Below are 25,350 nucleotides of genomic sequence, written 5' to 3'. Positions count from 1 at the left end.
CTATTTTTATATTGTCAATAACCTTTAGTGTTTGTATTAATTTAGGTGTTAATGATGGTATAAAAGGTAGTGAATGATAATAGATGTTCTGATTGTTAGATACAATGTTTTGAGATTGAGCAAAAAATGGTGTTAAATTATTTATATTACCAATATTAGAAAAAAGCATCCTATGTAGCATATCTGGAGGATAAGAGTTTTCAATTAGAATATTTTTTAATAATTGAAGATTTTCTTGTAGATAATCTGGATGAGAAAGTTTTAAAACACGTTCTTTTAATCCTGTTGTAAGGTTCATTTTCATCTTATTTGGATGGTGAGAGTAATAGATAATAATTGAGGAAGAGGTAGATAATTCTCTACCATTCCTTGACATGAGAATTGTAAGAAATACAGACAATATGTTGAAAACCAGATGGTTCAGAAAACCCATATGTAGTAATAGATTTATAAGCTATATATATATATATATATATATATATATATATATATATATATATATATATATATATATATATATATAAGATAACAACATAACCAGTGAAATAAAAAAATAAATAAATTTTTCTGTTACTCATAAATGTTATCACATTTAAAATGACCACTTTCATTATCAGTTTCTGTTAGTATCTTCCAATAATGGTAGAACAATTGTAGAATTGACGATGTTTTATACTGCTGAAGTACTTACTTACCTCCGCCCAACAAATAATCCCAGTCCCAATCAGATTCTGCCTTAACGCTCGTCGTAATCACATTCATAGTTAACTGATACATAAGTCACTTTAAATTTGCATAGAAAACTCCTCGCCACTTTAGCTTTAAATTTTACTACTTATCTAAAATCACAAAACAACATTTTGGCATGATTTTTAACACAAAACACTAATTTTTACCAGTATTTTACAAATACAGGATTGCAGATATTAGTATTATATATATTACAACCGATAAATATTTCTCACTTTATTTAATACGTGATATTTTTATTCATATTTTCACTTCACTTCACTTGATTTACTTTAAACGAAAATTTTGTTTTAAAAATAGTTCGCTCTTAATAAACGTCCTTTATGTTCAACGAAAACTTAAAACCAGCGTGGTTTCAATGTACGAAAGCCGAGGCGTCTTGACTTGTTCAGAGGTTATATGTCGGGGTCGAGTTTAGGACCTCTAACCTTCCCTCGTATACTTAACTCGTATATACCGTGTTCTTTAACTCGAATTCTACTTTTTTGTAGTTATATTACTTTGGTTATTCTTTCAAAAAGGTTTTAAAGTAACAGTGTAGTAGAAATAAAGGAGAAGTTTTCAATTTCAACGAAGAAACTTGCAAGAATGTACAGCTATATAGAAAGACTATACCCGTAATAATATTTTTTTAACATTAAAACCTTTGGTTATAATAAAAATATCCAAGTTAGTTAGATATCAACAATATACAAATATTCTTGGTTGTTATTTATGGGGTATTATAAAGCATATGTACGCAGTTTTGTTACGATTTTAGATTGTTAGGTGGTAGGATTAATTCATCTTAAGGTCATCTTAAACATACCAAACCAAATTAAACATGCTATTTTCACAGTAGTTTATTTCAAACTAATTAGAAACATTTTTCACAGTTTACTTTTGATATCCATGAATAGTAATATGAAATAATAACTTTAGTAGAGGGTCCGATATAACAAAGACCTTCATTGATCTGTTTAACCCTTTTATTACTATGGGGACATATATGTCCCAACGGATTTCAAAAAATCTACTGGCATCTGTTTGTCTCCAAAGCTCATGTTATTTGAACGCATTCGTATTTTTAACAGATTAATACACTCGCGATCATAAAATCCGGGTCACCTTGAAAATCACCGATATTTCATTTTTAACGAGCTTTATCGTAAATAATAATAACACAAATACAAACTAATGCATGTTTCTGAGAATTTTTGCGGTTTCCTTTGTAACAAAGAATTCCAATAGTGCCGATTTCGCGGTAAAGTACACACTTCCCAAAATGAACGCTACCTGTAACTCCGCTTGTTTTAAATGTCTCGTTTGTACTTCGACTTTCTGTTCAAATGCAACGGACAAACGTTTATTATTGCCACCATTAGTGTTTATTAGTGTCATTAATAGTGTTTATTTTTTGACAAAAATGCCTTTGACTGTTGTTGAAACGGCACAAATTGTTGCACTTGTGGAAGACGATCACACTCAACGGCAAGTCGCAAGAACTGTTGGCGTAAGCCTTTCTACGGTTCAACGAGTGCTTCAACAAGGCAAGTTTGCTAACCAGGCGACCTGGCTCTGAACGAAGAAGAAGGCCCAAGGCACTAGATGACTGTTTCCTTGTGTTTCAGGGTTTACGAAACTGGACCTCAACTGCGGTTATGCATCAAAATCGTCTAGAGGAAGTACGAAATCGCAATTTTAGTGTTGCAACAGTCAGAAGAAGACTTCGTTCTTCTTGACTATCTTCTCGGGTAATGGCTAGAGGACCGCCACTTCGCCGGGTGCCTCGAGTTGCACGATTAGCTTTTCCTCGACAATACGCGCATTGGGGAATTAACGATTGTAGCAAAGTGTTATTCTCAGATGAATCCCGTTTCTGCCTAACTGGATCCGATGGACGTGTAAGAGTTTGGAGGAGAACCGGTGAACGATTTTCACAAGCCTGCATTGCTCCAAGAATGCCATTTGGTGGAGGCTTGGTCATGGCTTGGGGAGGTATATCTTCCGACTTCCACACAGAGTTACCCTTCATCGAAAATGGGTCCCTAACTGCACGAAGGTACATTACGGAGATTCCGGAAGAACATGTTATGCCCAACATGGCAGGGCTTGGAGAAAACGCCGTTTTTATGCAGGACAACGTGCGACCGCACGTTGCCAGGATCAGTATGTAATACTTGGACGAAGTTGGAATTACCAGCCAGCTAGGTCTCCGGACATGAATCCCATCGAACATCTCTGGGACGATTTGAAAAAACGTATTCAACCCCATACACCTCCTCCTAATAACGGATAGGAGCTTAGGAATCTGTTAGTGAGAAAGTGGAATAACATACCACAACATGTAATCCGGAGAAAAATTGAGAGTATGCCCCGTCGTCTGCAAGAGGTTATTAGAGCAAGGGGAGGCAATACACGATATTGGTCATTGAAATTTCACTGATTTTTTACCACGTTCTGCATTTTACATTTTCTTTCGTATGTCTGTTTTATCAACAATTTGATTTATTTCTGTTTTTTTCAATAAAAACAATAAAAAACCATTTTTTTTCTTTCAAAACAAACATTGATGACAAATAAAAAATACATTAGCCAAAAAAAAAGGTTATTACTGCACCAGAGGCAAAAATATTTAAGAAACTTAAAATTTTCAAGATGACCCGGATTTTATGTATATAATTCAGTTGCCGATTAACACAGGTTAGTGATATATATTGTTTATTTTTGATATTGTTTTCATTGATTTTACCATAATTTCTAAACGGGACTCTAGTGTCCCAGTGGTAGTTTATACCGGGTCGTATTTATCCCACTCGTATTGTTTGGTTACAGACTTACTATGGCACGTAGACGTTTTCTAACACAAAAAGAGCTTCAAGAAGAAATTGACAAACTCACAAATATTTCTGAAAATGAATCCGAGGAAGAACCTTATGCTGCCCCAAAGTCTGATTATGTGCTTGATGACGATTCTGCCTCAGATTATGATGAAGTACCTGAAAACACTACTGATCGTATGGATGTAAACACTTCAGAGGAAGAAAGTTCTGATGACGCGGAAATATCTGAAGATGAGTCTGAAAGAAATGAATTAACTGCACAATGGAATATACCAAATACAAACTTTTGTCCGAAAAAAGAAATTTCTACGCAGAGAAATGAGATAACAACACTAAATATTGATAAAAGTTCTCGTCCTGTTGATATTTTTTTAAAATTATTTCCGTGTAGTTTATTTATGCATATTGCTTCCTGTACAAATCAAAGAATAGCAGCACTCGCAAAAAACAGACATTTAAAATTAAATACGAAAGAAACAGATATGTACGAAATGATGACACTGATTGGTTGTACTATGGTTATGTGTTACAACAACATTTTGGAATTCCCTCATAAAAAAGCTATTTCAAGAGATCGCTGTTTATTCCTGCTATCTAAGTCCTACTATAATAATCCTGAAAGAAATGGTAAAACATACTATATCGATGAAGTGGTTTCTTGTTTGACACAAACTTTTGTAAAAGCGAGGACTGAGAGTTCACATCAGTCCATCGACGAATCAATGACTAAGTTCAAAGGAAGATGTGCCTTAAAGCAGTATCTTCCTATGAAGCCAGTAAAAAGAGGTATAAACATGTGGCAACAAAGTGATTCTTTCACAGGATATATATACGATTTCAATATATACTCGGGAAAAGAATCCACACCAACTACTGTAACTCTAGGAGAACGAGTTGTTGAAACTCTAGCCAACATCATACGGTCACCAGATGTGTGTCTATACTTTGATAGATTTTTCACTTCGTTCAACCTACTAAACAGCCTAAATTTTCCATGCTTAGGAACCTATATGGCCAATCAGGTAATTGTAGGTAAATTTTGATAATAACAAAATGTTAAGAGGTGACATGGAGTTTATAGTTTCAACCGAAGGAATTTTAGCAAAGACACGAAGGAAGTTCACTTCGCAGGAGAAAAAGCTGAGTTCCCTTGTCCAAAAGCAATTAATTTTTACAATAATTTTATGGTAGTAGAGTAGATCTCGCCGATTAAAACGTTAGCACATATGATATGGACCGAAAATCTGCGAAATGGTGGAGAAAAGTTTTTTATAGATTTGTCATGTACGCTATAGTAAATTCTTGGATTATTTAGAAGGATTTGCATAAAAGAAGTGTACAAAAAACGAAATTTTCACTTTTGAATTTTCTGGTGCCACTAGCAGAAGAGCTAATTAAATTAAGAAGATCGAAATCAAATGTAAAAAGACGAATAAGTAGCCGTTCTGGAAGAATATCTAAACGACAGAAACATATGATCAATGTTGGAGACCATTTACCACAACAAATAATTACTAGGAGAAGGTGCTTTAGGTGTTCAAAAAATAAATCAGAAACTCGAACTACGACTATTTGTACAGGGTGCAATGTGCCTCTATGCAAAAATTGTTTTTTAAAACATCATTCACAAGAAGTAATGTTTTTTGTTTTTTTCATTTTGAATATAAGTTTGTTTCTTTATTGATGGGATCTATTTATCCCACCATTCAGCACTAATGGGACATATATGTCCCATGTCCTTTCTAAGGATACAAGGACACGCAACAATGTAAAAAAAAATCAATCGCTTTGTTAGGTCTCCAGGTGTCAACGAATATCATTAGAGTCATTTTAAACTGTTTTATTTCGCTACAATGAAATCCGTAATGAAAGGGTTAATGAATAAAAATTATTTGATATTATGTTGTTTAGTAGATATATTAAAAATTATAAAAAAAAGGAGGTGATCGATATAATTTTGTCCAGATTATAATTATTTATTAATTAAAAAATTACATTTTTATAAGTTCTACTAGTGAGCTTAACAAAAAAATTTAACACTAACAGTAAGTACAAAGCATGAATACTCAGCCACAGTATGACAAAAATATTATCAACTGTTAAAGAAAATATTGGATTAACTAATTAAGATAACGTCACACTCTTTGCAAAAAAGCAAAATTTAAAAGGACACAAAAAACTTGGATATTATCATAAAGTGAATAAAAGAAATGATGGATCCATTTGTTAATAGAATTATTGATCACCAACAGTTATTTATTATTTCGACTGGCAAAGCTGCATCTAAAGAAACTACCGATTTCCTGCTGTAAGTCAAAGAATCTGGCAGTCAACAAAAATTAGACTTGATTTCAAAGTGCTCTTTAACTCCTGATATATTTTAGAAACCTATAAAACCTAACCAAATCCTCAATTTGACTTCCCAAAACATCACAAAAGTTCTCATAACTTAGGATAAAGATAAAAAGGTGTTGATGAAAATAAAACGGGACATCTATGTACGACTTCTGGTAGTTAGCATACCAAAGAAAATTAATATAGAACATTGCTTGACTTCTTTATTCACACCTATGACCTCTGCACTTTTTTCATGTACTGGAGAAATGTTAAAAACTTTTAAAGCAATAGTTGCGAAAACTTTTGCAAAAATTGCAGAATCAATACTAATAAAAATGTGTTCTACAAATGCTGTAGATTTAATATTTGGTCGTTACTTGTCACTTTCAATTATTAAAGATTCTGAACGTCAAGATCGAAAGGAATTCGATATTCCATATAAAATTTCAGGTCCTCTACAAGTTAGGCCTAAAGATTTTTGCAAACCCTTAAAAACCATCGTTTTAAAAACTCACTGGTACGCTTTTTGGCTGATTATTGAAATAGTCAAAATTTGCTTACAAATATCCCAAACAAAAAAATTTAACCGCTGATTATCAGTACTACTAGTAGCAAACTCACAATAATTACATTTAAAAAATCTGAAGTAGCTGATTTTACATGTTACCACGAAGAAGCGGATACACGGATTGTTTTACACGCTCATGTAGAGCTTCGGATGGTGATTTGTTGTGCAATTTGGCTAGCCTCTTCAGTAACTAAAAAGTTAAATAACCCATACCTTGATTGCATTAACTGCATCTATTTGGCTCTAAAATTGAGTACAAAATTCTGTTTACCTGCTTTCTTCACGTATTCACGTGTACTGGTAGCGATTACACATCAGCATTTCATAATAAAGAAAAAATTAGACCATTCAAAACATTTTCTAAGAATGAATGGTATCAAATTTTTACGTTCACTGGTGAAGCCGACATATTCGTTGATGAAAAAATTAATGTTCAAGAATTTATCGCGAAAATTTATGCCGTGAATAACTGCAACAGAGTAATGATGCAAGAAATCGAATTTTTATGAAAACTTATGTTGCGAAAGAATACAACAAACAATTTAAAAAAAAAAAGTTTTGACTCCAACACTATACCAACACGCTGGAAATATTTACAACAAAAAATTTTAAGAACTATTTTTGTTAATTCCATGGGGCTTAGTTCGACTAAGTCGGAATGCACAAAGTCCAGACTGAAAACTGTGGTTGGCATTTAGATGATTTGTTAAAAATAACAGGATTTATTGGAGACTAAATGCCTTTGAAAGTGCAAGACATTCTTGACATGACGGAAGATGACGGTAAATGTAGTGAAGGCAATAATGAAAATTTTAGTTTCGATGAATCAGAAGTAGAATAAAAATCACTTATTGGAATCAATGTTTTACAAATGTAATATTTATATTAACGGTTTAGAATAATAAAATTTTTGAACTGAATAAAATCAAATATCTTTAAAGTCATTTTTTAATTATTATTTAATTATAGTCTGGAGAATAGTATATTAAAGTATAAGTGGATACTGAAGTGTTTAAAATACTACTTTATTAGCGTTACTACTAATAAAAAAAGAACTAAATAAATTACATACTAAAGATACAAGGAACAAGTTTCTCTGGGTCCCATCACACGTTGGAATAGCAGGTAACGAAGCAGCAGACAAAAATGCCAAAGAAGCTATAAACGACAACAGTATCCCCATATCACCCCAATCTGTAAGTATTGATCTAAAAAACTACTTCACCTGTTCGAGAACTTGAACGATAAATGGAAATCTACACTATCAAAGGCTTAGGAGATAAAAAAGAAGATTGGTCCATGGCAACCACCCATGGTATCCAGACGAAAGCAAATAGTTATTTTCCGTTTACGACTTGGACATAACCAGTTTTCTCATGAACATTTGTTTAAGAAAGAAGAACACCTAATTTGTGATGAGTGCGGTTTACCCCTTACTGTAAAACATATGCTGGTGGAAAAGTGCGAAAACTTTTACCAAACAATTTTAAAGACATTTTAAATTCAAAAAACACTATAGATAACCTACTTCTGTTTTTAAAAGACTTTAATTTACTAAGCAAAGTGAAATTAATTGCTACCGTTTCGATAATAACCTTATTAGGTTGAAGCGGGTTTTTTGTAAAAAAAAGATACCAACACAAGACTGATAAAAAGATAAATAGCTATAATCAAACGAATTATTAATAGCCATTCTAAAGTTTTCATCCTATTGAACTAATACCATGTTAATCGATTTACTTTCACTTTAACTTTAACTTAATCTGTCTCAACATTAAACATTTTCCAAAAAAATGTATCACATCTTCCCTTTCCTTCGTGTTACACATTGAGCAAAACCTTCTTTCATCATTCCTTCCAGGTCGATCATTCAAATATAGAACGCCCCATCTTAATTTAAACAGCCATCAAATATCCCCAAAATTTTTCATTTCCTATAGATAATGTATGTTTACTCCTTCTTCCGGCATTTCTTTGTAGTGTCCACAAAAATTTGATTCGAGCGCCCTTTTCTCAGCTTCACACTGTATCTCCTTCTTTTTTTTATCATACTCTTAATCACACTAGGCCAGCGATCTGTCCATTATCATTTACACCTAACCTTAATACCAAACTTTTCTCCCTTGTTCATCCAATCTTTTTACCAACCGCACCTTGCTTTTATCATTTCGTTCATAAGAAATTTTGGCAACCTATCATTCGAATATGACGATAGCCAACGCTTGAATACAAGCACGGCACACAAAGAAGAAGATCATTCGAATATCCTAAAATTATTTCAATATATTTTTTAGGTAAATTCATTGTATATAAGCTGACTCCAGCAATACCTGTCTTCAAATCTGACATAAAGATGGGGCAATACCTTAGACAAGAAAATAATTTTTTATATACAATCTTCTAATTGTTTCCACCTTATTGCAGTCAAAAAAACCCCGTACCTGAGCCTCATCAGTCAAAATTGATCTTACGACCGACTCATATACTGTTACTTTAGTCGAAAAGGGTACATCAGCCTTAGACACTAAATTAATCCAAGCTGTGTAAATCGCCACTTTTATCAAACTCTAGCGCAAATACTTATAGTTATTCACTACCTCTAAGACTCGATCATTCAGTTTCCAAGATTCCCTGATCACACCATCTCCTGTTCTGAATACGAGAATTTTGAATTTTTTTACATTTATTTTCAGATTCCACATCCTACAGCATTTTTTCAGTTCATTAATCATCTGTAGTAGCACCTTCGGATTGATTGCCATCAAAACCAAATCATCTGCATATAATAAAAGTCTTAGAATTCAATTATTTATCTCCAAACCGCCTCGTGTATGTCATTCAAGAAAAATATTACAATTAAACCATTCAGATATACCTTCCGAGACCAGACTGCCGATTTTGTATTCGCAAACATACTTTTTAACAAATTAAGCACTTTAGTAGTAAATAATCTTAAGTGACTCAACTTGTAAAAAAGGGCCCGCCGATCAACCCTATCAAACGCCGCACTAAAGTCCACAAAAAATGTATAAACATTTTTACTCCCCATGCATGTTGGATTTTTACTATACTTGTAAGATTAAAAATGTTGTCTATAGTTGCAAAGCCGGTTCTATATCCTGCCTGGAACTCATTTAAAATGTTAATATTATGTAACCACGAGGTAATTCTAGTTAAAGTCGATGCCGCAATAAGTTTGGTTATTGCATTTAAGAAGCTAATACCTCCATAACTGTCTGCACTCTTCATGTTTCCCTTCCTATAAAGCGGAAAAATAATTGCATTATAAAAACACTGAGTAAAGTCTGGTTTGGCGAAAAAATTATTAGCTAGCCCAAGTAGTCTTTTCCATTTTCTGGAAAAAACTTGCAGAACTCAGCATCAATTCAATCAATTCCTGGCGATTTATTTGGTTTCAAATAATCCAATGCTTTTTGAAGTTCTTTTATACTAAACGGCCTGTCTAAATGCAGCATTCTTATAAAATTCTTTCTTTTTCAGGTCACGAAGATGCTTATATTCCTGTTTAATGCCTTTTCTTACTCTTTCTAGATACTCTGAGACGACGCACCTTAACTGGCTCCCAAACTCTATAAAACCACTTATATCCTACACGAATTGGCTCCCAAATCCATACATGAACTGGCTCCCGCCTATTACGAAATTCCCAGAAATTGAATCTTCTTTTCAGGCTTATCCTCGAAAATCCTAACGGTTAAATTTAGTGAAATCTCAATTTCAAAATTATTATCTTTCTTTACGAAAACAAAATCCATTCACGAAGAAGATTCTTAACGTCATCTTGTACTAGAGTTGAGCTTTATACCTACTTGCAACCGGGACACCCCCCCCCCTGTGGTGAAAAGTCTTGGGTCTATACAATAAAGTGAGCGGGCGGTCTTCTATTCAGTGCCGTTATGGGGTAATTAGAATAATACGAGTATGCCAGAGTAATATTATTTATTGAATAATTAATTCACAACTTAGCAAAGGTACCTACAGGTAACAAATAATCGTCCTGTAAATCATAACAATCAAATCGAAGACAAACTTTTATAAAATTTTATTACAAAATAATGTATAACAAGATATTTTGAGGTCACAGTATTGCTGAATTCGTTTTTTTATGTCTTATATTTTCTTTTGTTTTTTTTTGTTACTTTTTTTACTGACAAATTGGCTTTTAACGTAGATTACAGTTTGATGATAAAAATATTCTGAAATGGAAAATGTTGAGATGTGGCGAATAAAAACATTCATGAAATTAAAATGAAAGGATTTACGTCTATTTGGTTGTCAAAGACATTATTTCAAATGCTTATAAAGGAAATAAATTCACAGCCTATGGAAATCCATTGCAGTACAAGAATTAAGCGAAATGCTTGCTTTAGATATTTGCCCATCAGGAATGTTTGTTCATCAGGAATATCGTTTTTTAGCTGCAACACCTGATCGACTTATAGGTAATATTATTGTCCAAATTAAATGTCCAATTTCCGCAAAGATTTATGGCCTAAAGATGCAATAGAGAAGAAAATACTAAAGTACATGGAAGTGAAAGATAATAGATATATTTTAAAGAGAAATCACGCATTACTATCAAATTCACATAAAAGAATTATGTGTAATGCTTCTTTAGAAGCTGTTTCAGATAAAAATTATAATAAAAATCTTGCAATTTTGGTAGCATATTTTCCCACAGTTTTACATCTTTATCGATCTTTTCGAATAAAATACCTTTTGGAGTTCATATTGCAAAGTAATAGTATTCTCTATTAGATATAATTAACTGTCCTTGCACTTGATAGTAATAGGAATCAGTTCGTTTCTAATGCAATTGATCATCAATTAGTTGGCAAAATTGAAGATTTTTGTTTAATAGCTTTTTCAAGCGTACGTTCTCTTGCTTTATTGGACATTTAATTTCGACTACGCCTGAGTCACCTATTAAACCATCAATGAAAAGGCCTGATAGTTCAATATTTATATTTAAAATTGTTTCTAACATTTTTTTTGCTTTAGGTTGGTTCGCAATTCCGTATTCCGTAAATTTATTTCCACAAAACGTTGGATTCAATATTGCTTCCACTGTTTTAGTTATGTCTGTTTTGTCTCGCAATTTACATATTTTTCCGAAATTGCTGGACGTTAATCGTTGTTGACGTTGTTGATTTACACGTTTACCTCTAACAAATTTTGCTATAACAGAATTGAAGGTTTCGGCGTTATTATTGGTGGCGCTTTTTATCAAACTTGTTGCATGATATTTGAGCCTATTGCTGAATGATATAATATCGGACAAAAACCACACTCTTGCATTTCAGGAATGAAATTAATTTCCTGGTCCAAATTTTGTTTTTTACAACAATAAGCGGCACAATTTTTGTGATCGCTGAACACGTGATACGCAGTGTTTTCAATATCTTCTTGTAAACCAAGTATTTTTAGATTGTCACTGGAATTATTTTCCCGGTGATATTTGACAGCACAGTCAATTGCCCTTCGTAGGCGTTGTATATTACTTTTTAGTACAGATCTTAATAGTAAAGGAATAGCTTTTCTCGCAGAACTGTGTTTTTTTGAAGACTGTTCTCTTTCCATCGCAGTCGAAGTACCGTTATAATTTTTGTAACGTACGTGTGAAGTAATAGGATTTTTTGATGCACACACACAACAATACTTGTTTTTTACGCCTAAGTACAATAGCTTACCAGTTCTTTTTCCGATAATACAAGCCACACCCGAATTGGCCAAAAATACAGATTTATTTGATCTTCTTGCCGATGCACCATCAGCTATTACACTAATAACAGCTTTGTTGTCTTCTGGATCAACTTTTTGAGGACTTTTGACTATAACAAATAATTTTTTTATCTTTTTTTAATACATATTGATAGTATAAGTATTTTGCTTTTTTTGTTATCCACAGCATTATCTATCTTTATTATTTTCTGTCTTATGTTATTGTAAAAAAAAAAGGTCTCTGGGATAAACAAATACAATAACTTTTAAACTAATTAATATATCGGTCCCAAATTTTGAGGGTTTGTTAAGTACCCCAATACCCAACTTTGGGTGGAACTCTAAAGTTTAAAGTTTAAGTTTACTAAAATTTTTTTAACAAATATCAATTGTCACTTATTTTGCAGTTGGCAAAGCAACAAATTGACTTTTCAACTTTCAAAAATAGTTAGAGTTATAGTAGTATAAACAGGGTTAATAATGCAAGTAAAGCAATGGGACTGACAATAAATCTTCAAAAAACTAAGGTAATTGTGATTAGCAAAACCGATAAAAATTGTCGCATTGACCTAAATAACACTTAATTAGAACAAGTCAACAAATTCAGATACTTAGGAGTAGTATTAAATGATAAGTGGGATGCAGATATAGAAATAAAAAGAATATAACGCATAGAACATGCTAGGAACAGGAAAAATAAATGAAAGCAAATTATCGTTAACTGAAAACTAATCTTAGACATCAGAATTAGAATCATTAAATGCTACGTTTGGTCAGTTCTTCTGTATTGAGTCGAATCCTGGGCATTAAATACCATGAGACATTATCGCAGAATACTTAGAATATAATAGACACAACACATTACGAATTAAACAGCATAAAACACTATACATAGAGAGTTAGAACTTATAACAACGATTAAGAAAAGAAAGATCTCGTATCTAGGCCACATAACGAGAAATGACAAATATAATCTGCTTCAAATAATAATTGCAAGGAAGGTAGAGGGCTGAAAAGGAGTAGGCAGACGAGCTATGTCATGGCAACTTGTGGAAATTATTATATTTAAAAGTATTCGCCACTAGCATGGGTTTTCCCCTTCGCTTAATATTTCAGTAGCTTGCATTTTCTACTTGACGATTTTCTAATCAGGTACAAGCAAGACGCAAAACTATCAGAAAACTAATTTGAAAATAAGTTTGCGGCGAAGGGTATACGAATTTAAAGAATGATGAAAAAATGCAATTTTTAACTGGCTATCCACCCCATAAAATCTATCGCCTACCCACCTAAATTTCATCTCGAGCCAATTCACGCAAACCCTTTTATCGGTAGAGAGCTTATTATCTATAAGCAGGAGACAATTCATGTGCACCCCTCCGAGATATGAAATTACTTGCTTCCTGTTTCTTGCACTCCACTTGGTTACACTCCTCATTTGCCATAAAACGCTTACATTCTCTCTTTTAGGCTGACTTTTTTATTCAGTAACTCCAAAGTTATCTCAGTAATAAAACCAAAATGTCCGGAGTGTAATAATGAAAAGAATTTTTTATATTTTTTTGTTTTTTTTAGATTTTTGAAATAAATAAAAAAGACCGTGGACGTGCTTGCATTTTTGCTGAATTTTCAAAATTTTGAACTATATACTTGCTTTAATTTTACATCTAACTCTGTTTTTATAAAGATATTTTAGTAACAATTAATATAATAATAATAGTAATTACAAAAGCTATTATACATCTCTTATCAATGCAAACATGCGGTAAGAGAGACGCCCCCTGTAAAGTATCATCCGCAACACTATATCTTAATGCAGAGCAAAACAGTTTCCCCTAGCTCTTGCCTGTGTTAGTTTTTTTTTGTCTTTTGAATATTTATTTCTAGTCCGGTCTTTTTTGCCCCTGTTTTTAATTGTGAATATATTTCTGCAACCTCTTCTGATCTGCGAGTCATAATGCTAATGTCATCAACATAGGCTACAATCTATATTAATTTATTTGTTAAGAGATTACCTCTTCCTATATTCAGCTATCTTATCACATATTCAAAGAGTAAGGTTGAATAGTGTCGATGCCAGCCTGTCTCCTTTAATCTTTTAATCTTTTAATCTACTTGTTTTAATCTTTTGACTATTGAAAAGTGAGCTCATTTTGTAATTTTACAGTAGCTGTTGAGGAGTCCATTGTTGCTTTTACTAGTCGGATGTATGTTTGGGGGATATTAAAGCTATGCGATATTTGATATAGCTAGTATAGCTAGTAGCTTGTCTGATTGAAAATTGCACAGGCCTTATCCAGTGGTATTAGTTAGATAAAAATTCTAAAAAAAATCTAAAATATCTACCTTACCACCGGTAGTTTCACACACATAACTCCTGGTTGGCTAAAATCAACCATTTAACTCTAATGTCCATGAGCAGGGATCTGTATGTTTCCTTAAGTGAAATCCTATAACATCCACCACGTGTCACCACATTATTAAAATTAAATAAGTTTGTCATGTTATCTAAAGGTTATTATACCGACATTTGTGCCTAGTTTTAAATACTTTTAAAATTTTATTTAAAAATTCCTTTATAAAAGGTATAATATTAAAAACCCTATCGGGCTACATCACAGAACGTTTTCGGAATTAAAACTCCATCATCAGTGCTATCTGGATGTACCTGTTAAAAGCCAGTAAATACATGGGTAAAAACCCTTTAAATGTTGTTAAATTAACTTTGAATTACATTATTTAACTTTATAAATCATGATGTTTAAGTTACAATAATAATGGATAACATGGCAACGTAAGACTCCCCTGTAGGTTGCAAGTCGTAAGACGAAGTGTCTACGAGGACTTGTTGATAGCAACTCTTTTTTTTGTGATACATGGTATATAGCCAGCTGCAGAAATTTAGTTTCCTTGTGGATTTTACTTTTAAAATGTTTTACTGATGATGGTCTGACAGGACCGAAAAAGTTTTGAAAACGCTTTTAATCCTTTCGGATAATTTTTAAAAGTTTTTAATAAATATATACCATCAATACATCAGAAGTTTTTACTTCTTTGTAAGTTTGTTAAACTATGGTATATAGCCAGTCATATAATCACAGCCAACTACTGGGATTTTTCCACATGTTTTCACTGCTTTTTAATTTTTCCTCATGCTTATTTCGATTGTGATAACTTTGTTGAAATAATTTTTAAGTTTTAATTTACAAAGCATAATACATAATAAGCATAAGCGATATATGAATAAGCCAACGCTAATATAACTCTTAAGCAAAAAACTATTATGGCCTCTGTCACGAATTTTGCTGTGAAATGAGGAACATGTCAATATGTGTAAACAGAAATAAGACAATAATGACACATTTTGCACTACACTTTTATTTTTTAAACTATGCTATCGAAAAAATGGGACTTGGGTATTTTGATTTTTTAATAACTTATGATTTTATGAATTGAATGAATGAATATGCAGTGCACGAACTACAATCCTGCTAGGATCAGCTCTGGTTTCGATACCAAATTTAAAATAATTGCCCAAATTTGTGCTTTCTACAATTTTCAAAGCAAAATAGACGATAAATCGACTGACATGGAGAATCTACGAGATGCATTCGACAACATATAAATTTATCTAGGCAAGAACCTTCTGCGAACTGATTTCTTATACTAAATACGTGAGCAAATAAAAATACAAAAAATACAATTATGATTTGATTTTCGTATAGAGCTTCTACTATTCGCTTATACGTATTTCGTCCTATCAAGACTCAAAAGAGCGACTACATAGAAGCTCTAAACGTGAAGTCAAATCTTACCGTCAAAAGTCGTAATTATGGACGTTATGGCGCCATCTAAGAACAAAAGGTCAAAGTTCGAAGATTTCCTATATATATATATTCAGGGATTCTACAGTATTCACTGCCTTCCCTCGCTCAACCGTTTCCATCTCTCTCTGTTGTCCCATTCTCCATCGTTTAGGCCTCTCTTACTCATGGCGTCGTCTACTTCGTTCCTCCAGGATTTTCGGGGTCGTCCTCTTTTCCTCCTTCCTATGGGGCTCCATTCGATTATTCTCTTTATCCATCTGCTGTCACTAGTTCTTCTTACATGTCCATACCACTTTAGTCTTTTTTGTTCTCTGTATGTTAGTATGTCTGTTTCTATTGACGTTCTTTGCTTTATTTCGTCATTACTTCTCCTATCCATTCTTGTTACTCTGCAGCATCTTCGCAGGTATTTCATCTCTGTTGCTACTATCCCACTGCTGTTTTACTTGTTTCTGATCCAATTTTTAGCCCCATATGTCATAATACTTCGCACTAATGTTTTATAAATCTGTGTTTTTTTGTCTTCATATTTAGGTGTCTATCCCACCATACTGAGTTATTCCTCCATTCTAATTTTCGAAATCAAAAACCTCTGTTTTGCTTTGAAAATTGTACAGACTTACAGGCAATTATCTAAATATTGGAACATATAAGCCTCATGGAACAGGGGAGCATCATATTGAAATCAAAACTGTCTTTTCTGCAATATTCTTTTCTTCTCATCTACTCTATTTGGAATACATTTCCCTCATTTTTATTGTTATTTAGATTATATTATAAAATACAATTGACAACAGAAGAGGCAGTAATATCATTATGATTAAAAAATACACTGGTATAAGTAAAAATGATTATTTTTCGCCAAGAGATTATCTTACTTAAAACTACTTACACAAGTGAAATTTTAAACAATGTTTACATTTTTTTGCCACCTTATTTGTGTGTACCTAGCGAAAAACACGTGCAATAAACTTTAAAAATCGGCTTCATTTATTGTCTTCCACTTTTACATCTAGTTTTTTATTACTTCATCTATGTTATGAAACAATGTTTGTATGAAAATGTATGTTATATTGAAGGTAAATTTCTTAATTGTCTGTATTAGCTTAAATAGAATAGCATACTTAACTATGGTAATAGCAGACTTGACGTTTCTAGCCATATGATAAATAATATACTGAATATCATATAAGGGTAGCGGGTAGACACATTTGTACGATCCCGGTAAAGAATCGGCCTACTTCAGGGAAGCGACCCTGCCCACACGAGCCATGCTTTGCTCTCAATTCTTTACTGATAGAAATCATGTCCAATCCCTTTGTCATCCCAAAATGTAATTACCAATTTTCTATCCCTTTCTGGTGAAGGGCAGCAGCGATCATCAGAACCAGCTCAAGGCGCAGAGGAAATGACCCTGGGCCGGCTTGAGACTGGAATACTACAAGCATGACTGGACCATTTTGAATGGTTGTGGTACTGCGATGGGGAAGGCAACGGGAAAACCACCCAATTATATTTTTCACAAATGTAAATGGCAGACGGAAACAAGAAAATGGCCCTCATTCCGGGGCACCCCTTAAATATTGAGGGGTTGCGAAGAATCCCCCCGTCAACTACTGTTGAGGTCCAAGGAAGTGGACAAAGAATCTAAATATACTCGTATGACAGGATAGTATGCATTGCCACCTTGAACGTACACAGCTTATTCATGTCTGGAAAACTTTCAAACACTTAAACAATCCGAGATGAGAAGAATAAAAAAAGACATCTTGGGGGCGAGTAAAGTAAGATTGCCTGGTTCAGGAAAACAAAAAACAAAAGATGAATACATATATTAGTCAGAAGAAACCGACCAAGAACATCAATATGAAACGGCTACATAAGTATCGGACAAAATTGCGCAGTCAGCCTTAGACTTTATTCCTCTCAATGATAGAGTAGCAATGTTGAAATTAAGAACAATCCATAGAAATAATTACTATTTAAATGTGAATAAGTCACAATTAAAGGTTAAAGTAAGTTTATTGACGTTTCAATTTCCACTTCGGAAATCGTTCTCAAAATACAAACAATGTTTGTATTTTGAGTGGAAATTGAAACGTCAATAAATTTACTTTAATCTTTAATTGTGGCTTATTCCTATTTAAATAGTAATTACTTTAAAATGCTACAAGGAAATAGCTTCAGAAAAATATTAAGAAGCCGTTATGGGTCCAGCGTTATTTAAAATTTTCGGAGATTGGAAATTCTTTACAAGAAACTGGCACATTGTCAAAATTCAATCAAATTTTTACGAAGATGTAGAGACAATAACTAAATACTAAAGGGCTTGAAGTTACGTTCAGCATATTCAAGCAGAATGTTGGAAAACATTCTACATAGAGTCAGTTAGTCCATGACCTGCGAAAGGTTGCAATTTCATAGATCTAATTTATTTTTTGTTAAACAAGATATTTGGAAGTATTGAAGATTTGCTTTTTAATGTGATTTCAATCAAATTCTGATTTTGATCAAATTATTTTTAGTTTGCATATGAAAATTCATATAAGAAACAAAGAAATATACATTAAAATAAATTTATTATTCTTTTAAACCAAAGCAGTATATACACTTTAGATAACCCATAGAAATCTCAATGTTATTCAGGTCTATGTTACAACAAGGGACAAATCGGAGGAAGAAATTAAAAACTTTTATAACAATATAGATGAAATATTGCAACTGACAAAAAAAGGCGAGATAACGATGATTATGGGTGACTTTAACGCCAAAAGTGGTCGTGGTGCCGAAAAAGATAACATAGGAGCATACGGTCTCGGTACCAGAAACAACAGGGGAGATAGACTGGTACAATTCTGCGTAGAGAAAAACCTGTTAGTAGCCAACAACTTCTTCAAACGACATCCTAGAAGGCTATGTACTTGAAAATCACCTGCAGACACAAAAGATAAAATTGTTAGAAATCAAATTGACTTCATTTTAGTCGATAAAAACTTCAAGAAGTACATAAAATTTACAAAAACATATCCTGGAGCTGACATTCATAGCGATTTCAATCCAGTTAGAATGGATTTTACACTAAAAAGGTTTCTTAAAGTTAAAAGGGAAGAAGTATCATGAAAAATAGACATCTCACAACTGAAGAACACTGAAAATAAAAATGATGAAATAAGTATCAAGGTTGAGAAGGAAATAGAAACTCTAGAGAGCTTGATAGAGACAGACGTTGAAGTAACATGGACTACTCCAAAAACGAAAATAACAAAGATACAAGAAGACGACATTGGGTTCACGAAAAACAATAGAAAACAAGAGAATGGATAACGCAAGAGATCTCATTTATGTAAGACAAAGACATCAAACAAACGCAATAAAATACAAACGAGCCAATAAAATCATTAGAAAAAAGTGCAGAGAAGCTAAAGAAAACTGGATATCAATCAAATGCCTAGAAATTGAACAGCTTCAGGAAAGATACAAAAAATTTAATGTCTTTAAAAAAATGAAAGAAATGACAGGTAGACACAAAAACAGACAAGCAGCAATATTAAGAAATAATAATTATGAGATAATTATAGGTACAGAAGACAAACTGGTGAGATGGAAAGAATACATTCAGATACTTTTTGACGGTGATAGACCTTATTCTTCACCTTCCACGCATGATCGAATAAATGAAAACGGTCTAAAAATAACAAAAGAAAAAGTTAGTTGTGCAGAAGCTCAGAATAACGGAAAAGCCACCGGTCCAGACAATATAAATCTTGAAATACTTAAATTAATTTCAGGCAACGAAAGTAAAAGCCTCGACTTAAGCACTATTCAATAAGATATATGACACAGGTAAAATACCATCAGACTGGCTAAAATCAACATTCGTAGCATAAATGATGTCTCATGTCGTTAAAACTTTTCTCAGAATCATTTACACACGAATTTACAAGAAGTGTGAGTTTCAGATGAGTGACACTCAATTCGGATTTCGCAATGGATTGGGAATACCAGAAGCTCATTTTGCCTTAAATATAATAACGCAACAATGCAGAGACATGAATGTAGATGTTTATGCATGTTTTATTGTTTATCGAAGAGCATTTGACTGCGTTAACCATCAAAAGATGATCGAAATTCTGATAACAACTGGAATTAACGAATAAGACTTTCAAATTATCTCAGAACTATATTGGCACCAAACGACAACAATTAAAATACACAACATCCTAAGATATACAAATCTGACGAGGAGTGCGACAAAGTTGCGTCTTATCACTGCTATTATTTAATCTGTATTCAAAATCTATATTCAGAAAAGCATTAGACAAGGTTCAATGTGGAATCAAGATTAACAGAACCAGCATAGACAACATCAGGTACGCTGATGACACCATCCTAATAGCAAGCAATGCACAAGAACTACAAAATATAATAAATGCGGTAGTTCGTCATAGCGAAATGTTGGGTTTACATTACTATATGGTTAGTAAATGTTTTCAAAACTAAAATGCTAGTATTTTCAAAGATACCAACAAACGTACATTTGTATGCCATGAGACAAATAATAGAACAGGTAACTTCCATAAAATATTTAAGATCAAATATCAACAGCAAGTGTAAAACAAAAAAAGACATGCTATCAAGAATCGAATAAGTGAGGAAAACACGCATGAACATAAAAACATTTTTTACAAGATCAGCCCTTAGTCTAGAGCTCAGAATTCGAATTATCAGATGTTACGTTCTCTTTGATTTGCTGTATGTCTGTGAAAGTAGAAGAATGTACTCTGAAATAAAAAAATAAATGCCTTTGAAATGTATATATACAGACGGATGCTGAGAATTCCATGGATATAAAAAGTTACCAATGGTGAGGTACTTTAGCTCATGAGTAAACAAAAAGAATTACTCATCATAATCAAAGAGAGAAAAATACAATACTTGGATCATGGGTTGAGAGTTGAAGGATATGAATTACTCCAAATCATATTGAAAGGTAAAGTGCAGGGCAAAAGATCAGTTGGAAGACGCCAGATCTCGTGGCTGGAAGACCTGAGGAGATGGTTTGACAGCTCATCCACAGAGATCTTTCGTGCAGCAGTTTCCAAAGCTACAATTGCCGTTTGAATCGCCAACCTTCGAAAGGAGACGGCGCAATAAGAACAAAAAGAATGTCAAATATAATTACGTTAAACTCTATCTATCTATCTATACAGCCCTTGCTGTCCAATTTAGGACATAGACCTCCTCTTCTTTCTTCCCCGTCTCTCTATTGTAGGCAGTTTGTATCCATTTCGGGCCAGTGTGTTTCTTCAAGTCATCTGACCATCTCATTTGTGGCCTTCCTCTTTTTCGTTTGTAACTATATGGTCTCCAGTGTATAATCATCTTATTCCATCTGTCGTCTTTCTGTCTTATGGTATGTCCAAGTTCCATGGATCCAAGTATTTCTTTTCTTGTCTGATAGCCTGATGTTCAGCATTTGCCTTTCCATGGCTCTTTGGGTCTTTGCTATTTTTTCCATGTTTTCCTTTGTAAACGTCCAAGTTTGAGAACCGTAGGTGAGAACAGGAAGTATACATTGGTTGAAGACTCTTGTTTTTAAATATTGGGGGTATTTTCTATTTTTTAGTATATAGGAAAGTTTTCCGAAGGATACCCAAGCCAACCGTATCCTTCTCTTTATTTCTTCGGTCTGATTTTCTTTATTTAATTTAACTAGTTGTCCCAAATGTACATATTCTTTTACTTGTTCTATAGTTGTTTGTGCAATTGTAATTATTAATTCTTCTGGTTGGTGGGTCGTAATTTTCGTTTTATTATAATTCATTTGTAGACCTATTTTTGTTGATTCGCTATTTAATTCATCCATCATATTTTGTAATTATTCCCTTTTATCTGTTATTAATACAATGTCGTCTGCATATTTCAAGTGATTCAAGTATTGGCCATTTATGTTAATACCCCGTTTTTCCCATTGTAATTTCCTCATAACGTCTTCCAAAGCTTGGAAGACCTAATGGGCTCCGTTTGTTCAACTATTTTAATGGATGTTGTTGCTTGATCATATATATTGGAAATTAAGTCCGTGTATCTATAGTCTATTCTCCCATTTTGTAAAGACTTCTTTACTGCCCAATGTTCCAGCTTATCGAATGCTTTTTCAAAGTCTACAAATGCCATATACAATGGGATTTGATAATCGTTGGCCATTTCAATTAATATTTTTATCGTAAGCAGATGGTCGCTTGTACTGAATCCTTTTCTAAAACCGGCTTGCTTTCTTGATTGGTAATTATCTAACTTAGTTGTTAATCTGTTTGTTAGTAGTTTATTAACAGTTTGTACATTACATTCAGTAGTGTTATGGGCCTATAGTTTTTCAGATCTTTTCTATCGCCTTTCTTAAATAGTAATAGTGTTATTGCCTCATTCCATGCGGTGGGTATTTGTTGTGTCTTCAATATTTTATTCATTAGTACATAAAGGACTTTCACTGTAGTTTTCCCCCCATTTTTTAGCATTTCCACAGTCATTCCATCTTTCCCAGGAGATTTGTTATTCTTCATTTCTTTGAGTGCCTTTTTTATTTCATTTTTACTGATTTCTGGTTGTAGATCAGAGTTAACGTTCTTTATTTTCAGTTGTAACTGATTACGGATTTCTTGGGTTGGTTTTTGTTCTGTTTTATAGAGATTTGTATAATATTCGTGCGTTATCTGTAAAATTTCTTTTATATTGTTTGTCTCCACTCCTTCTTTGTTCTTTATGCTATTAATTTGTATGTTTCCCAGGTTCTGCTTTAAGCACTTCATGTTTCTATTTTTTTCAATTGTTTTCTCTATCTTTTCTTCCTGTACTCTCCATTTACACTCCTTGATATTTTTTCTAATAGTTTTGTCTATTTCTTTGTATTCCATTTTATTTCTGTCCCCTTGTTCTAGTAATGTTCTTCTTGAGTTCATAAGAATCTTTGTTTCCTGAAATTTTCGTTTTTTGTTGTTGGCTGTGCTATTTCTTTACCCACTTTCAGTAATGATTACGTTAAACAGAGACCGCAAATTAATTGATTCGTAGATTTAAAAGACAGATAAATTATATATATATATATATATATATATATATATATATATATATATATATATATATATATATAACCATTATAATGGTATCTAATATATATATATATATATAAATATATATATATATATATATATATATATATATATATATATATATATATATATATATGTATATATGTATATATACAGTTCTATTTCCAAAAAATTCTAACAGTATTATTGAAACACTCTGTATATTAACAGTATCCTAATACGCAAAGCTATGTGATACGATTCGAAATATGTCAGTGTCTATTTTGTTTTTAGTACACTCTGTAAAATCCAGAAATAAAAAGAACACCGAAGGTAGTTTAAAAATCATTCCCATCCAGCATACACCACACACCACAGTCTATAAAATAAATGTATTTTGTTCCTTGAACTTAACCACCTCTGACCTGCCTTTCCATCTTTGACCAACAGGTCAGAAAGTTACAGGGGCGTAGATTAAAATAACCAACTGCACAATTACGACAACTAATCAACTGACAAACTAGTTTTACGCAATACGAATTTCAAATAAATGTTAAAAGTCAACATGAGGAATTGGTAAATAATAATAATAATTGTTGGGCAAAAAACAGATGTTAAAAATCAGTTTTATTGCAAGTGGGATAGGTTATCTATAAGATAAATTGTTATATATGTTGGAAATTTAACATTGTCATTTAATAATATTAGTTAAAAAATAATTTGATCTTAATAACACATGCATCTAAAATAGATATTATATCTGCAGTTTGATTTTAAAATAAAGGATATATTTTACAAAAAATTCAAATTTGGTAAATCTGTTTAGAAATGAATAAAAACAAAACCTGTGCACATTGTTGTGCAGTCATACGATCTAATTATTATATTTGAAACATTATGTTAACTACCACTCACTTTTTACTATAAAGTACCTAGCTATATATATTATTTTACACACTTCTTGTCAGATTGCTTCTTCTTAACGTGCCCTATCAAGTCCCCTTGACGTTGGCGATTAACATGGCGAAACTGTCTCTGTCTTGAGCTATTCTAAAGAGTTGCTCAGCTTTCCTCATTCCTGTCCACTCCCTGATATTCTTCAACCAAGAGGCCTGCTTTCTACCAATTCCTCTGCGTCCTTCGATTTTACCCATCATCATAAGAATATCGGTCTCCCCTTACTACGTGTCCAAAATAGGCCATCTTTCTACATTTGATATTATCAAGCAGCTCGCAAGCAGTATTTGCTCTCTCAAGGACTGCCACATTTGTCAGCATAGCCGTCCATGGAATTTTTAGTATACGTCTGTGCAGGCACATTTCAAGGAACAAGCCCTCCAGACGATTAATGGTGGATATTTTTAATGTCCATGCTTCGACACCGTATAAGAGGACTGACCAAATGAAGCATTTAACCATGCGCTTTCGAAGTTGAAGTTGCAAGTTATCATTACAGAAGAATGACTTCATTTTTAAAAATGTTGTGCGGGCTATCTCGATTCTACGTTTTATCTCTTGATCTGGATCTAGTTGTTCAGTAATATGGCAACTAAGATAATTAAAACTGGACACTCTTTGAATTATATGACCATCAACATATAATCGTGCATCTTGATGTGCTAAACGGCTAAACACCATGTGTTTTGTTTTTGAACAGTTTATGTTTAGGCCAAACTCTCTTCCCACTGTATCAATGGCATTTAAAAGGCATTGTAATCCATTCATGTCATCACTTAAAATAACTGTATCGTCTGCATATCTGATTGTTTTTATCAGAATTCCATTAACTTTCACGCCCCATTCCAAATTATGCAGCGCTTCTTTAAATATTCTATCTGAATATAAATTAAATAACAGTGGGGATAGTATACAACCCTGTCTGACACCTCTTTGTATTTTACATATTTCTGTTGATTTTCCGTTTATGCGAGCTGTCGCTGTTTGACGCCAGTATAACTTATCTATGAATCGTATGCCTTGACTATCAACTCCTTTATCTTTTAATATTGTAATTAATTTGTGATGCTGTACTCGATCAACCTTTTCATAGTCAATAAATACAGTAAAGACGTCTTTGCTTTGATCTCGACATTTCTGCAGTAATACATTTAGTGCAAAGAGGGCGTCCCGAGTTCCCAGTCCATTTCTGAAGCCAAATTGTGTTTCATCCTTGTCTTCTTCACATTTATCTCTGATTTTACTGTGGACGATGCGGA

The 25,350-nt window shown here is 32.9% G+C and overlaps 1 protein-coding gene across 5 annotated transcripts in view; it reads right to left on the bottom strand.

The window, feature by feature from the left end:
* Samuel (SAM-motif ubiquitously expressed punctatedly localized protein) overlaps positions 1-25,350 on the bottom strand; it is a 626,277-nt gene that overhangs the window by 396,819 nt on the left and 204,108 nt on the right. The window contains exon 1 of one of the 5 annotated variants that reach the window (XM_072529708.1): positions 696-1,045. The exons of 3 other annotated variants lie outside the window; for them this stretch is intronic. In XM_072529708.1, the coding sequence (XP_072385809.1) occupies positions 696-777 (82 nt within the window). In that variant the 5' untranslated portion in view covers positions 778-1,045. Of the gene's footprint in view, positions 1-695; positions 1,046-25,350 lie in introns of those variants that run through there. One more of the 5 variants, XM_072529709.1, reaches the window with a different exon arrangement.

This window comes from Diabrotica undecimpunctata, chromosome 4, assembly GCF_040954645.1.
Source record: "Diabrotica undecimpunctata isolate CICGRU chromosome 4, icDiaUnde3, whole genome shotgun sequence".
Classification (NCBI taxonomy): Eukaryota; Metazoa; Arthropoda; class Insecta; order Coleoptera; family Chrysomelidae; genus Diabrotica; species Diabrotica undecimpunctata.
Note: the sequence above shows the minus strand (reverse complement) of the source record. Positions and strands in the feature narration are given on the sequence as shown.